Source organism: Rhincodon typus, chromosome 13 (genome assembly GCF_021869965.1).
Source record: "Rhincodon typus isolate 14 chromosome 13, sRhiTyp1.1, whole genome shotgun sequence".
NCBI classification, from domain to species: Eukaryota; Metazoa; Chordata; class Chondrichthyes; order Orectolobiformes; family Rhincodontidae; genus Rhincodon; species Rhincodon typus.
In genome coordinates this window covers 66,953,713-66,970,644 of record NC_063344.1, presented here as the reverse complement: position 1 = coordinate 66,970,644, position 16,932 = coordinate 66,953,713, and the positions used below count along the sequence as shown (strand labels likewise).

The window sequence follows — 16,932 nt, the reverse complement described above, 5'->3', positions numbered from 1 at the left end:
AGGGTTAAAAAGATGGGAGAATGAAAGGAAGGCATGTAGCCACGATAAAGAATGGATAGCTGAGAATGCTGTAAGGTCACCACCTCCAATGAAAAGCAAAAGGAATGAGGGTGGAGCCGAAAATCAGAAGCTGGGGTATTTCCATAGTAACAAGGTGGGATACGTTCATTCAGAGTGCTGGAAGTTGCAAGGGGAACCTGTATGACTTATTGAAGCTCATCAGAATTGATCTGAAAAGGAAACTGAAAAAGTAAATGCCATGATTCGGATTGTCCCCTTATTTATAACCAAAACATTGAAGGTAGACACAGCTGTGAGTGCAGAAGTAGTATATAGAGTAGCTGAGAGATAAGGGGACTTTCTGTCTAAAGGGAAGATGACCCTGTTTTCCTCAAGGGAAGTATCCAAGATCATAACTATATTCAGGGATATAAGGCCTACTCAAACTCTCTTGCTGGAGAAGGATTTAGTTTTCACTGCAGAGAATTCAATGAAAACCAAAGTGTTGGTAAATGGGATGTTTGGAGAGTAAATCCTAGCTAAGTGTGGTTTTTTGTCTGTACTAGTGGTAGTCTGGTTGAGTTAATTTACTGCTGGGGAATGATTTGGCAGAATTAAAGTTATAGCTTTGCCTGTGACCATGGAAAGTCCAATTTAGGCTAAAAAGCTGGAACAAGAATATGTTTTGAATATTTTTCCATTGTGTGTAGAAACCAGAGCAATAACTAAACAAAGTCCATCACCAGAAATCACAGTGAAATCGCAATCGGATGTTATGTTAGTTAAATTCGATTTAAGAATGAGGATAACTGCTAAGAGGTGTCTGCAATGTCTTCATCAATTGAAGCTCAAGAAGCAGATTGAGAGTAAATTAGCACAGATAACTCCCTCTGAAGCTGAAGCTGGAGGAGTGTTATTATTCTGTTGTAAACAAATAAGGAAGTAAAGATATCCTCTCAGACCTGCGAACGAAAAATAGCCAGTTGTTTGACAAACAGTGATATAGCCCAGATAGTGTAAGGAAATATTGCGAGTAGCACATGAAATTCCTATGGCAGGATATATAGGAATACGGAAAATACAAGCATCAATAAGCAGGTATTTTACATGTCTAAGACTTCATAAAGACCTAGTGCAGCCCTGTAAAACAAGTCATACTGGTCAGCTGGAAGGAAATCGTCAACATACAAAGAATCCCCCTCGTCCTCACATACCACCGCACCAACCTCCGGATCCAACGCATCATCCTCTGACACTTCCGCCATCTGCAATCCGACCCCACCACCAAAGACATTTTTCCCTCCCCACCCTTATCTGCTTTTCGGAGGGACCACTCTCTCCGTGACTCCCTTGTCCGCTCCACACTCCCCTCCAGCCCCACCACACCGGGCACTTTTCCTTGCAACCGCAGGAAGTGCTACACCTGCCCCCACACCACCTCCCTCATCCCCATCCCAGGCCCCAAGAAGACTTTCCACATCAAGCAGATGTTCACCTGCACATCTGCTAATGTGGTATACTGCATCTACTGTACCTGTTGTGGCCTCCTCTACATCGGGGAAACCAAGCAGAGGCTCGGGGACCGCTTTGCAGAACACCTGCGCTCGGTTCGCAATAAACAACTGCACCTCCCAGTCGCGAATCATTTCAGCTCCCCCTCCCATTCCTCAGACGACATGTCCATCCTGGGCCTCCTGCAGTGCCACAACGATGCCACCCGAAGGTTGCAGGAACAGCAACTCATATTCCGCTTGGGAACCCTGCAGCCCAGTGGTATCAATGTGGATTTCACAAGCTTCAAAATCTCCCCTCCCCCACCGCATCCCAAAACCAGCCCAGCTCGTCCCCGCCTCCCCAACCTGTTCTCCCTCCCACCTATCCCCTCCCACCTCAAGCCCCACCTCTATTTCCTACCTACTAACCTCATCCCGCCCCCTTGACCTGTCTGTCCTCCCTGGACTGACCTATCTCCTCCTTACCTCCCCACCTACACTCAGTTTTACTGGCTCCATCCCCCCCTCTTTGACGTGTCTGTTTCCTCTTCACCTATCTTATCTATCCATCTTCTATCCGCCTCCCCCTCTCTCCCTATTTATTTCAGAACCCCCTTCCCCTCCCCCATTTCTGAAGAAGGGTCTAGGCCCGAAACGTCAGCCTTCCTGCTCCTATGATGCTGCTTGGCCTGCTGTGTTCATCCAGCTCTACACCTTGTTATCTTTGATACCCATACCAGTTTTTGAAGCACTATTCAGTCAATCGTTGTACAGCAAATTTTGTTTGAACAGGCACCTAATGAACCAACACTCAAAGTAAACCAGCAAAAATTATATCCCTAAAATAATGGAAGTTTACTCTGTTGTATTATCATGATCTAAGTAGTCTTATATTTTTATATTTATCTTACATCTCGAAGTAGTCAGTTGAGGGTGTGAGTGAGAAGGCTGTCTGCTAGTAAGTTTTATTTAAGGCAAAGCTACATTATTATTTAAGTGATTTATGCAGTAAGTATAGTATATACTCCTTGCATTGCATCTCTATTATCTAAAATGTGTTTTTACATTGATTATGTGGACCTTTTGACCAACCAGAACATTTGATCAACCTGATCCCATAGGTGCTGGTATGACGATGCTGTGGCTTTAAGAGGTTATTTTGTCCTTTTTTTTTAAAAGTGAGATTCCTCAGCACCAGTTGTGTCTGTAAGAGCATAAACAGCTTGTGAGGCCTTGGAGTTTTTTTTAAAAGCTGGAGCAATAGAAGCAGCCTGAATGTGTATGGTCAAACTCCCACAGAACCAGGATCTTTGGTTTTCAACAGTTGCTGTTGGGGTCTTGCAGAAGTGAAAGCTATTTTTCCCGCCCTCTTGGTTACAGCCAAAAGCTGGAGGTTCTCTACCTGCTATAGGCGTTGCATGTGAGACCATCTGTGTTCTGAATTTGCCTTTTGCCAATGGTGTGTTTATAGGATGTTACTATATTGGAACAGTTAATTCGTAAAAGTTACTGTATTATTGTAGGTCTTCCAATAGTGTTAAGTTATTCCAATTCCTTCCCTCCTTCTGTTATATTTTAACTGTAGTGGATGAATTAAGTGTGTTTTGCTTTAAATCTGGTAGTTTGACCAATCAAATTGCATCAGGAACGCAACATCTTAGTTTTACCTTTAAAATAAGAAAAAGTTAGGGTCTAGACTATCTTCTGAATATTTTGAGGGGGTTTGGTCTTGTCTATTACACCCATTAATAAAAAGTTTGCTGTGGGTTGCATAGGACCATTACCGAAAACCAAAGGAGAACATCATTATAGCGAGAGTAATACTGGAAGAGGTTACTCAGTTTTTCACTAATTATGGACTACCAATTGAGGTACAGTCTGATAAGGGATCAAATTTATGTCTAAAGTTTTCAGATATGTACCAGAGAGTCCCCAAATGCATTAACTGATTTAATCCATTTGAATTGGGTTATGGTCGTGAGATTAAGATGTCCATTAAATAGAGTGGGAAGAAGTTCTTGAACCAAAGAGACAAATCTTCATTGTTGGACTACATCTCCAACCTTCTGGAAAAATTTACAGAATCATGTACGGTAGCACAAGAGCTTTTGAAAGTTTCACAAGTAAGAATGAATGTATAGGCAGATGAACATTGAGCAGCCAGAACATTTTAAGCAGGAGATGAAGTACTGCTAGCGGTGACTTTACCAGCTGTGTCAGGTGGTGAGAGTAGTGGAAGATGACAGAAATTAAGAATGAAGTTGAAGGAGGGGTAAAGCAGTTCTCAAAGCGAGCCTTCTACAATTCAACTAAATAACAAAATTCTTGAGACATTGAGACTCTGTTCTTATTAGAGAAAAGACAATGGGATCTTTTAATGCGACTGAGGAAGTGCAGATTAGTGATTTTATTGTCACTTGCATTTTTACGAAAAAAAAGTGCAGTGAAAAGTATTTCAGTGGCCATACTCCAGCGCCATTTTAATAACAAGAATTATATGTGTACTTAAAAAAAAATTTAAGGCAAAGTCCATCTTAGTTCAGTTCACGGCTCCAGGGCTTCAGGGATCAAGGAAACCTGACACCAAAGCTGCCGCGGGAATTCCCAGGCCACCACCGAAGCTGATGCTGAAGTCTCCGCAAGGAATCCAGGGCCAGACCCACCACAGCACCAAAGAGGCTGCAGATACTGCCGTAAGGAATCCCGGGGCCGTGGGATCCCGGGGCCGTGGGATCCCAGACCCGGGCCTACCTCATCACCAAAGCCGCCGTCGAAGCAGCTCACCATGTGGTAGGAACCATGAGGGCATGGCGCAATGGTCATGAGGAACGGCTGGATCTACACCACATTCTCCACTGCAGCAGCTTCTCGAAAGCACCTTCCTCCACCAAAAGGAAGGTACAATGAATTTTGATGTTTAAAAAAAAAATAAAATAAAGAAGAATACAGCAAGCCTGGCGATCAAAAGCAGACAGGCCAGGAGCCAGAACACTTCCTATCCTGCTGCCACCATCTTCAAGATGTAAGGTAGTCTGTAGAGATAAACCTGGATGTATACTTCATTAGCGAGGAATGATGTGAACATAAATGAGTCAGGACTGATAATTCTGCACCCGTATCAGTTGAGCCTACAAAATCAAGGTGGAATAGAGATTCAATTTCTGCTGGAAAGCCTGTTGATTCATCCTAGTTAGAGCAATTGGAGTTCACCGGTGTTATTATTTCCCAAACCAGGTAGATCAACTGAACTTTGTATAATAGTAAACTAAACGTGGTCACGATGACCGATTTGTACCCATTTCTGTGATTAGACAACTGCGTTAATAGAGTTGGCCTTGCCTCATTCCTTTTCTAAGTTTGATCTAATGAAGGGTATAGGCAAGTGTCATTAACATTTGGGGCAGCACAGTGGCTCACTGGTTAGCACTGCTGCCTCATTGTGCCAGGGGACAATGAGGGTTTGATTCCACCCTCGGTGACTGTCTGACTGTGTGGAGTTTACATGTTTTTCCAGTGTCTGTGTGGGTTCCGCCAGATGCTCCAGTTTCCTCCCACAGTCCAAAGATGTGCAAGCTAGGTGGATTGGCTATGCTAGATGACCCATAGTGTTCAGGGATGTCTAGATTGGGTGCATTAGCTGTGGGAAGTGCAGGGCTACAGGGATGGGTCTGGCTGGGATGCTTTTCAGAGAGTCAGTGTGGACTTGTTGGGCTGAATGGGCTGTTTTCAAACTAGGGATTCTATATTAAAAAAAATTCAAGAGCTGAAGAGTATGTGAGGCAAGTAGAAGACCTGTTTAAACAATTGCAATTGGCTGGCTTAGTAATAACTTTAACCAAAAGTGAATTTGGAAAAACAAGAATAACTTAACTAGAACAGCACTCTGGACAAAGACAAGTTTTGCCAAGGACAGCACAATCAAGGCTGTAGTAAAATTTCCTATTCTTAAAACTAAAAAAGAAATCATGAGATTTTTAGCAATCTGGACTTTATGTGAAATTTGTGTGTATTTCATCACATTGCTGTATCTTTAACACATTTGTTAAAGTAAAGTAGTATGGTCAGCAGAATGCCAAGCAGTTTTTGAAAAGCTGAAGGCAATCTTAATAAATGAACCAGTGTTAGCTGCCTCTTGTTTTCCAGACCTGTCAAAATGGTACTTGTGACTTGGGGTAGGTGCAGTCTTGTTGCAGGATGAGGAGTCTACGATAGAGAAACCAGTGTGGTATTTCTCCAAGAAACTAAACCAGTATCAGAAGAAATACTCTATCACAGAAAAAGAGACTTTGGGATTGTTGTTGGCTCTTTCACTCTTGGAAATCTCTGTCTGACGTAACGAGGAAACACTAATTTACACAGAACAATTCTCTGGTCTTCATTGACAAGTTTAAAACTTCGTGTAAGATTATTAACATGGAGTCTTGTTTGGACTATTTAATGTAGAGAGTATTTGCGTTGCTGAAAAAGAGAATACAGTTGTAGATGTGTTGTCTTGAGTTTGAAATGTTGGAATAAGTTAGAGGTTTAAGAAATGCTAAGATTGTACAAAGGAGGAAGAAGGATGAATGAATGTAAACTTTTCTTTTCCTTGAGTATCACACACTTTGTCATGCAACCCCATTTTTCAAAATGGATCGAAATGGGCCCGCGGTGTTAGAGGCAAGGGACTAGCATTGATAGAGGATTGACTGTCTGGCAGAAAGCAGAGAGTGGGGTTAAAAGGGTCTTTCTCAGGATGGCAGCTAGTGACAAGTGGTGTTCCACAAGGGTCAGTGTTGGGACCACAACTTTTCACTTTATACATTGGTGATCTAGATGAAGGAACTGGGCATTCTGGCTAAGTTTGCAGGTGATAAAAAGATAGCTAGAGGGACAGGTAGTATTGAGGAGGTGGGAAGACTGTCGAAGGACTTGAACAGGTTAGGAGAGTAGGCAAAGAAGTGGCAGATGGAGTACAGTGTGGGAAAGTGAGAGATCATGCACTTTGGTAAGAAGAATAGAAGCATGGACTATTTTCTAAATGGGGAGAAAATTCAGAAGTGTGAAGTGCAGAGAGACTTGGGAGTTCTAGTCCAGGATTCTCTCAAGGTAAACTTTCAGGTTGATTCAGTAGTTAGGAAGGCAAATGCAACTTTGGGATTTATTTTGAGAGGAATTGAATATAAAAGCAGGGATGTACTTCTGAGGCTCTATAAGGCTCTGGTCAGGCCACATTTGGAGTATTGTGCACGGTTTTGGACTCCATATCTCAGGAAAGATGTGCTGGCCGTGGAGCAGGTTCAGAGGAGGTTCACGAGAATGGTCCCAGGAATGAAAAGCTTAACATATGAGGAACGTTTGAGGACTCTGTGTCTTTACTCGATGGAGTTTAGAAGGATGAGGGGGGATGTAATTGAAACTTACAGAATACTGAATGGCCTGGACAGAGTGGATGTTGGGAAGATGCTTCCATTGGTAGGACAGACTAGGACCCAAGGGCACAGCCTTAAAGTAAAAGACCTTTTAGATCGGAGATGGGGAGAAGCTTCTTCAGCCAGAAAGTGGTGAATCTACGGAAATCACCACCACTGAAAGTTGTGGAGGCCAGGTCATCGAGTATATTTAAGACAGAGATAGATAGGTTCTTGATTGTCAAGGGGTTATGGGGAGAAAGTGGGAGAGTGGGGTTGAGAAATTTATCAGCCGTGATTGAATGGCGGAGCAGACTCAATGGGCTGAATGGCCTAATTTCTGCTCCTATGTCTTATGGGTGCTTGAAGGTAGATTCGGCTGGCAACAAGTAACTGGTCTACAGAATGATGACAAAGACCTTCAGTCTACCAACAACTATATAACTGGCTTCCAAGTAGCTTAACAGTTTGTAGATATGAATGTCGTGTCAGAAGCCATCGGATTTCCAAAAAGGAAGGAGCTGCCCTTTTCCCTGCAGTAAAAAACACTTCAAGTCAGTTTACTTTCCCTCATCAGTTGCTGTAAGCTGTGGCTTTTAATCAGTAGTCAGAGACTTTAAGTTGTGAACCAGTCACTCTGTGCCTCCTACAAATAAGTGAAACTATCTGGAGAAGGAAGATCGATGAGCAACATGCCCTGACAAGCCAGAAGGGTTACCTAAGCAAAGCTTGTCGACAGGGACCATTGAATTCCCATGTTTCTCTTGTGTCTGCATATGTGTGTAGGTGGAAGCAGATAGAATTATGTTGCTGGTTCATGATTTTTTTTCCCACCCTGTAGCTAGAATCTATTAATTTGTAAGAAATAGTAATTCTTGATAAGTACACAAACCTGGTCTGTGCTTTGTCAACCTGGGTCTACAAGTAAATTGGGGAATTTTGCATACTTTCTAAATTCACTCATGGGATATGGACATCACTGGCTAAGCCAGTGTTTATTGCCTTCGCTAGTTGCCGCTGAGAGGTTGTGATGAGCAGCCTGTTGAATCGCAGTCGTCCATTTAGTATAGGCACACCCACAATGCCATTTCAGGAGGGAATTTATATAAAACCACTAAATTTGTGATGACTCTGGAAAAAAAAACTCCAATGTGCTACCCCAGTGAGCTGTGACAGAGGGAGAAAGGGTTTCAGTTGAGAAATTGTGTGTTATCACTGTGTGGCAAGTTGGGAGGTAGCCTCGCAGAGGTGTTTTAAAATTTTGAAGGGGGTTAGATACGGAAGTTTTTTTTCATGCAGGTGAAAACAGAGTCCATAAACATAAAATCACCAATAATGCATTGGGGATTCAGGAGAAACGTTTATGCTTGGGGATGGTAAGGATGTGGAACTTAGAATCATGGAATGGTTACAACACAAAAGGTTATGCCTGTACTAGTTTTCTCCAAGACCAATTTTGGAGTGTTTAAATTGAAGAACCTGGATAAATGTCAGGCAATTTAGGCAATTAGATGAGAGAGATAAGAATAGAAAGATCTGTTGTGAAGTAATGCAACAAGAGGTTTGGGTGTAAATTATAAATATCAGAAAAGGATTTTTGAGCAGTATGACCTATTTCAGAGCCACAAAATTCTTTATAGAAATACAATTTTTATTCTAGTCAGATTCTCATTAGAGGCATGCAAAAAGACTTTCTAGAGTCTCATGACGTTTTGGAGTTTGGATAGTTTCTTTTACCCCCCAATCAATTCCTGCTCTTAAATAAAACAAAGAACTGTAGATGCTGGAGATCTGAAACAAAAACAGAAATTGCTATTGAAATTCAGCAGACCTGATCATTATTAACTCTGCTTTCTCCCCACAGAGGATGTCAGACTTTTGAGTTCCACCAACAATTTTTCTGTTTTTGTTTCTGCTATTGATTAGTTTAAAATTATGACCCATGACCTCTTCTAATTTGCTAAACTGTTATCAATAGAAATGATGCCCAGCCCTTTTAATTACTCTAGAGAACTCCATTCACTACTCCTTTTAGTTCTCTTCTGGACCTTTTCCAAGACCCCTCATGTTGAATGACCACGTTTGATTCTAACGTTCTAAACATACTCTACCAGATCCCTGTACAATGTGAAATGGTGTTCTTTGATTATATTGAATGGTTCTATTAATATAAACTGTTAGCTTTAGATCTAGCTTTGCAGCAGAGGCATGAAATTTTAGAAATCTACACACAATGACACTGAGGTCATCTTCTGTCTTGATCTCTTTCAGTTTTGTTCAGTGCAAATGTAGTGTATTCTGTATTGTCCTTGCCAATGACAAAAGATTTGAATGTTACAATTTAGTAGCTAGGAATCAACATGATCTCTTATTTTACAGATGGCTCTATACTTTAATCTTATTATCCCTGAACTGCTACCTTGAAGTCAGTCATACCACAAACTTGACTGACAAAAGTTCTGTTTCTCTGATCATTACTTTGATCAGGAGACCTTTGTGTTCTGGGTTGATAATCCCCTTCCCCTATTTGAAGGTGTGATTTATCCCCTATGGTATGGATAGAGTGGAAAAGCTGCCTTTCATTACAGAAACAATGCCTAGTTTGAATTTCCTTTGCATGGCTTGTATTGCTTTCAGTTCTTGGATTACAAAATGCGGCAAACATCTGGATTTATGTAAGAGTGTTTTCAATGAACACAGTAAATGTAAATTGTCAGTTTACAGTGAGACCTAAGTTAACACATGTTGGAGGATATATGTCAGATTGTGGAGGGCTAACCATGAAGTTTACCTAATATAAAAACAAAATGCTGTAAGTACTCAGCAGATCTCGCAGCATATGTGGAGAGGAAAGCCAAGTTAATGTTTCAGATTAGTGACCTTCTATTAGAACTAAGATTATAGATGTAATATGAATAAATGAATGTGGGGAGGAGTGAAAAGGGACATCTGTGATAGGATGGAGGGCACTGGAGGTCAAATGTCAAACAGATTCATGGTGCAAGTCAAAGGTAATTGGATAAACAAAGAAGCAAAATATGTGTGTAAATGAGTTAAATGGTGGCATCCATTCCAGGGAACTTGTCTGTCTTTGAGGGAGGGGCTTGGGAAAGAGAAAGAAATTTTGAATTTTGTGTTGATTGGCCAAATAGAAGTTTTCTAGATTATGTATAATTTGATGACTCCAAGTGGAGAACCTCTGAAGATTGAAGAAGCATGAACAGGTCATCCTTTAGATGTAATGAGAACTAGTGATTAAAACAGTGGACAAATGGAAATTATTGCTTATTTTAATATAATTTCTCACAGCCTGTGTATAGAATTAGTTTGAGAGAGCTATAGAATTATAGAATGATTCAGCACAGGAAGAGGCCTTGTGCCCATCCTGGCCTCTGCTGGCTCTTCGCTGGAGCTGTCTAATTAATCCCAGTTCCCTGCTATCACCCCATAGCTCTCTATATTTTTACCATCAAGTCCACGGTTCTCGAGTAGATTGGTAGCTCAGGTTATGGATGCTGTGGTTGGTTCACCTTTCAAGCTGGTTCATTAGTTTGCAGACGTTTCATTACTCTGCTGGATAACATCATCAATGCAGCCTCCTACGAAGGCTGTTATACACATAGAATTAGATCCTATATATGCACGACTGTAAAGAAAAACCAGAAATGAGGTATCCAATTCCAATGGACCCCAGGCGGGAAAACACAACACCTCATTGGAGGCTACACTGTTGATGTTACCCAGCAGGGTAATGAAACATTTGCGAACTAACAAACCAGCTCGGCGAGCAACCCAATCATAGCATTACCTTCATGTGTTTATTCAAACCACTCTTGAGTGTAACTGTTGAATCCATTTCCACCATTCTTCCATGCAGACCATTCCAATTAATCAAAACTAGCTCTGTTTTAAAAATAGAAATCATTTTGCCACTGATTTTAGTTATGAAGCAAGATTAAATAGACTGGTGGTATTTTCCTTGGAACAGAGGAGACTGAGGGGGTACTTGATTCAGATGTATAAAATTATGATGGACGTAGTTAGGGTAGACAAGAAGAGGTAGTAAGAACTGCTGATGCTGGAGTCAGAGATAACACAGTGTGGAGCTGGAGGAACACAGCAGGCCAGGCAGTGTCAGAGAAGCAGGAAAGCTGACATTTCAGGTAGGGACCCTTCTTCAGAAAAATTTTCTGAAATCCTCTGATGCTGCCTGGCCTGCTGTGTTCCTCCAACTCCACACTATTATCTAGGGTAGACAAGAAGGTACTTTCCTCCTTGTTGAAGGGATCAGTGACCAGGAGAGGGGCAAAGACTTAAAGGAAGGGGCAGAAGGCTTAGAGGGAAATGAGGAAAAATTGTTTCACACAGAAAGTGATTGGAAGTCTGGAACTCACTGTCTGTAAGGGTGGTAGAGGGTAGAAGCCCTCATAACATTTCAGAAGTATTGAGATACACACTTGCCTTACCCTTGGCGTACAAGTATGTGGGATAAGTGTTGGAAAATGGGGTTAGAATTGTTAGGTGCTTTTTATGACTGGCGCAGACTTGCTGAATCAAGGGGCCTTTTTTCTGTGCTGTAGACCTCTGACTGTTCTGCAATCAATTCAATTCTGCTTACCTGCCTGTCTTCACCAGAAACCTTTCCCCTTAGTTACTCTTTCAGAAATGTTCGTGATTTTGAAAAACACTATCAAATTTTTTCTTGACAACAGAAAAAACGCCATGGGTTCTTATGTCTCTTCACAAAACTGGATGCCCTAAGCCCTGGTAAATGTCTCCTGCACCCTCCATGAAGCTCTTGACATCCTCCCTGATGCATAGTGCTAATAGATGAACCTAACACTCCAGCAAACACCTAACCAGCGTTTGCTGATTAACTTCCTAGGTTTTGCACATTCTGCATTAATTAATTAAGGCAAAGGTCTCACATGCTTTTTAAGTGTCCTCAATTTGTCCTGCCACCTTCCCGAATTTGAGGAAGTGTCCCTGCCTCTGGATCAGGAGACCCAAGTTCAAGTCCCACTTGTTCTGAGGTGTGTAATAACATCACTGAACAGCTTGGTTAGAAAATATCTGCATGATTTGTGGAGGTTTATCTTTCCTCCACTGTTGCCACCACCACCAATGTTTCTGTTCCTGAATCCTCCATAAAATTGTATGCTTTTCTGTTGTATTATGTTTTTTCAGTCTCTCCACCAAAAGTAGCTCTTTTCTCTGTATTAAATTTCACTTGTCCGTGTCTGTCACATTTTACCTTACTGTTATCTTCAAGTCTGCTAAGTATTTTTACACTAATCGTACCTTGACTTTTCCATTATTACTATAAAGATCTCTTTTGTCAAAATGTCCCATTCAAAAGCGTTCAAATACCCCACTTCATTTTCCAGAAATAGTTCCTGCATTGCACTGTTCCTGCATGTAAACAGAACATGTTGGAAACATGGCAGGTCTGGCAGCATCTATGGAGATAGAAGACAGTTCTTCATTCAGTTCTGATGAAAGATCACCGGTCTAAAATGTTAACTCTGTTTCTCTTTCCTGAGATACTGTTAGACCTGCTGAGCATTTTCTGCTTTTATTTCAGATTTCCAACATTTCAGTATTTTGCTCTATGTTTCTGCTTTATTCCTTGTTGGACTGGAAATACACAGATCGAGATAGTATTGTGGGAAAGTATTTAATTGTACTTTTGACTGCCTTTTTGCACTAAAGTCATGACAAGTGTCAAAATAACTTTACAGAGATTTCCTAAAAGTTAAATGAAGTAGCTAAACTACCAGCATACTAGAACACAATGTTCACTTCACCACTCATTCAGCTATAGATATTGTGTATGATTTTATAGTTATGGTCTGAAAGCAGTTGCAAGCCAGCAACAAGAATGTTTTGGTACGTGGGAAATATTCACTGCTCATTGTGTTTCTGCGATAGTAGTCTTATGCAAGTCTTCCTGATCTTGGCCTCACTGAGTAGCATTAAATTTGAGCCTGAGTAGATGAACAAATAGTTTCTACCTAAGTCTGATGTTTGTTCATTTTTGCATCATTTTAGGGATGAGGTCCGAGCTCCGATTCCACAAAAGCAAGAAATACTGGTAGAACCTGAACCGTTATTTGGTGGTAAGGTGTTTCAAACAAATATTTCTCCAAACTCTCTCTCTTTAATTGTTTTTATCCCTTGGGAACAGGTGCACAGCTAATGTACCTGTCTTTATAGGTTGTCTGTACTTCTGTAGATAGTAATTAATATCTTGGATGGTTTCCATTGTATTGTGACGAAAGGAAGAGTTTATATTTACGTTGTGCCATATCACCACCTGAGGACAGCCCAAACTATCTTGCTACCAAGACAAGCTGTTGACCAGCGGTTCCCTCTCCCATTCTTGCTTCCTGTCTGACTAACTTGACCAACCCACCAATCCATCTGTTTATTCATCACTCCCTTCCCCTGTCTTGCCAGCCCTGCTTCCTTTATCATCCTTCCCGTTAACCTTACTTGATCTCAATATTGGCATTTGTATGGATGTGCAAAGGCACAGAGATTTTCCGTGGTTTAATGACAGAGGCAGGAGAGTCAAATAAATGAGTTTGTCAATTCAAACAAGTACCGTTCTCACAGGGCCAGTCAATACAAGTGTTCCACACTGGTGTGGGGGAAAAAATTGGTGTAATTTTCCTCAGTCGAGTAAACAGTAAACACTGAACTGTCAGATTAATTTTCTTATAGAGATTGAAATGCTGCATAAGAATCTGTAGATTTTTGAACCACGTTAAACACATTTGTGCATTCTACAGCTCCTAAACGACGGAGACCTGCACGCTCCATATTTGATGGATTCAGAGACTTCCAAACTGAAACGAGTGAGTATTCTTTTCAGTGTATTTCATTTAAATGTGAACAATGAAAAGGAGAAGGAAAATTAAATTTTCTATACATTAGAGAGAGGTGATTTTATTATCTATCCACAATGTTCTACTCTAGAAAGCTGGTCACAGAAAGTGAAAAGCTGGATCCAATCCTTTATACTTTGATAATTACTTATGTAGTTACACATTACAAGCATGGACCTCCAAACCATCAACCACAATTTTAATTTCTGCCTATTTACTACTGACTGAAGTAAAATACCAGTTAATGCCTATCAATTGCCTGCAATTAAATACATTAAATGTAAAATAAGTAAATTGCCAATGTGTACTTCAATTGTTGCAGATTTTTCAGAATTGGCCCAGGTGGCATAAGTAAGGTGTTAGATTTTGGCAACCAATTAGTTTAACAAGACTGGTCCTTGTTGGAAATAGAATTCAGACCCAAGTAGTACCATTAGATTCTGTCTCCGGAGGATTAGATGTTTTTCACATCGAGCAGCAAATTCATGAATAGCTTCATGTCCATTTTGTGATTTGTGGTCTCATTCATACTGGCTCCCAATCTAATACTTTTGTTTAGACTTAACTGCTTGAAAGGTGGCTGAACGTCTTTCCTGATGCTGGGAAACAGTGCTGGATTCTATTTTGGACATTTTAAAATGACATGGTGTTAAATATGATTATAACTTAGACCCAATTGACATTCCAGTTTGACATTCCTGGAGCAAGTGAGTCTAATGTACAATTCCTATCAATATTCATAATAAAGATGACTAAGGGAATAGCGATGTTGTAAAAACTTGTTTTTAATGTACTTTTTAAACAATGTCAGGAGAAAGCATAATAACTGATTTGTTCTCTCTGACTTGTGATTTCCCTATCAAACATTGGTTGTGGGAGTCTGAATGTACGACTATATTCAGAAATCTAGCCCTAACAAAGTTATAAAGTATGATTTCATAAGAACACAAGATCTCACTCCCATCCTCCCAACCAGTAGTTCTCCACATTGGTGGACGTTGCAGCATGTAGAGTGGTGACTTGGTTTAGTATGATAAAGAAGAATAGTTGATGTATGATACAAACATATGAGTGTTCTCACCTACCTGATGCAATTGACTATCAACTCAATTTAAATTCATTGGTCTTTGTGCATCTATCCTGCACACTTTTCTAGAAAGCAATTGCAATGAAGTACAAGACAAAAGTGAAAATACTTTAAAAATCCAAACAACAAAGCTTACTAATCAAAAAAATTGGAAAACTGTGTGTCATGGATAAACAAAACATTAAAGGGAAAAGGGTGGGAATGTGGTCTGAGATGTTGAACTGAATACTATAACTCTTTCTGCTTCGCACTCTTAACGGTATCGTGAAATTCCTCCATATTACAGCTATAAAGCATTGCATTAACTGTTCTGTGCCTAAAAACAGCGGACCATAAGTATGTGCATTAAAATTCTGTGTTTGTGTTTGCAGTCAGACAGGAACAGGAGTTGCGGAATGGTGGTCCAGTGGACAAGAAACTGACCACTCTGGCAGACCTCTTCAGACCACCCATAGATCTAATGCATAAAGGCAGCTTTGAAACGGTAAGCATTAGCAATGAAGCTAAATCATAAGTAGCTATTACAGGAATTAAGTGATGTTATTATGAAGATATGGGATAGGATTGTTTCCTTTGGTAGTTTTCTTTCCCATTGTAGTCAGGGAACTAATCACTTGATTACTGGACACTTGCCTGCTTAAGTTCAATTTTATCTTGTTCAGCTTTAAGATTTCTTGAGAGCACTCCATTTATGCAGGTTTTCAATACCCTAGCCTGAGCTGTTCACATGCTCATATTTCTTCTGAGGCGATGCTCAGCAATGGTTAGGGGAGATTTGCATGGCATCAGCAGTTAAGTATATGAACCCTCATAGCTTCTACCTGGATGGCATTCTGTGTACTCAAGCTGTTGCACATAAGTAAACACTACACACAAATGTTGCATGTATATGATGGCCTTGAATCTCTGGTGAAAATGTTCATGATTTCCAAAGCTGCTGCTCTTTTCATTGGTCACTTTCAAGGCCAAGATATTTTCATTGTAGTACAGTGACTTAGAAATGTACGTAATGCTCTAGGTGGAGCCAGATCACTACTTATTGCAAGTTCACAATCACTATCTGGAGTTAATGGCCTTAATTGTTATATTCTTAATAGTTTTAAAAGTACATTTTGTTTTGCACCAAGTAAAAGTTTTTACTCCCATCCCATCAAGTACTCCCAATTTAGATACAGTTTAAGTGCAGAATGAATTTCCCTTTATACTTGCCACAATGTTGTGAAGCTGTTTCCATTAGAACAGAGATGGTAACCAAAAATCTTGATGAAGGTTTTTGAAATCATAAAACGGTACAATATAGTACAGGCAGTCTTCAGTTGACACAGTTTTGAATAATGCAGTTTTGCAGTAACACAGATTTTACTTGACTCCCCATGATTTCAATAATGTGTGCCTGATTCGTGACAAAGTGATTATTATTGATCACTGATATGTTGATAGATGTACTTGCTAAAGGTGTCACTTGATGGATGATTGACATTTGTTCCTACTCACAGAGCGTAGGGTTTCTTTCTAAGTCACTATACTCACTGTTCCACCCATCCAGCCCATCCTGAGAATATTCCCATCTTCACAATTTTTTCCACATCGCATGGAGTTTCGTAACTGGTGGCAAATCTTGCTTGTAATGTACATGATCCTTGCTTCAGATTTCCAAGAAAGGATGGCAACAAGGATGGTTCAGTAAGGCAGTGATCATGGGAATGAAAGCAGTGTCATTTATTACTGTCATGGAAAGATCTGCAACAGCACGAGGATCGACTCTTGTTATAAAGATCTCAAATCGTCCTGCATGACTTTCTGGAATGTAATCCAAATATTTAGAAACACAGAAACTAACAGCAGGATTAGATCAGCCTCTCTCTTCAAGTGCCAAGACTGCCATTCTCAGAATCAGCTGAGTTAACTATTGCCACACTTTCGCTGTGGCAAGTACTCTCTCTTCATGAAGAGAAATAAACTGCACCCCATACTCTAGTGACAACAAGGTGCAGGGCTGGATGAACACAGCAGGCCAAGCAGCATCATAGGAGCAGAGAGGCTGACGTTTCGGGCCTCGACCCTTCATCAGA

At 40.6% G+C, this 16,932-nt stretch overlaps 1 protein-coding gene across 1 annotated transcript in view; it reads left to right on the top strand.

The window, feature by feature from the left end:
- ubxn7 (UBX domain protein 7) overlaps positions 1 to 16,932 on the top strand; it is an 82,789-nt gene that overhangs the window by 28,216 nt on the left and 37,641 nt on the right. Inside the window, 4 exon segments of the mRNA XM_048604594.1 lie at positions 12,935 to 13,002; positions 13,678 to 13,743; positions 15,232 to 15,516; positions 15,967 to 15,986. Coding sequence (XP_048460551.1) covers positions 12,935 to 13,002; positions 13,678 to 13,743; positions 15,232 to 15,516; positions 15,967 to 15,986 — 439 coding nt within the window.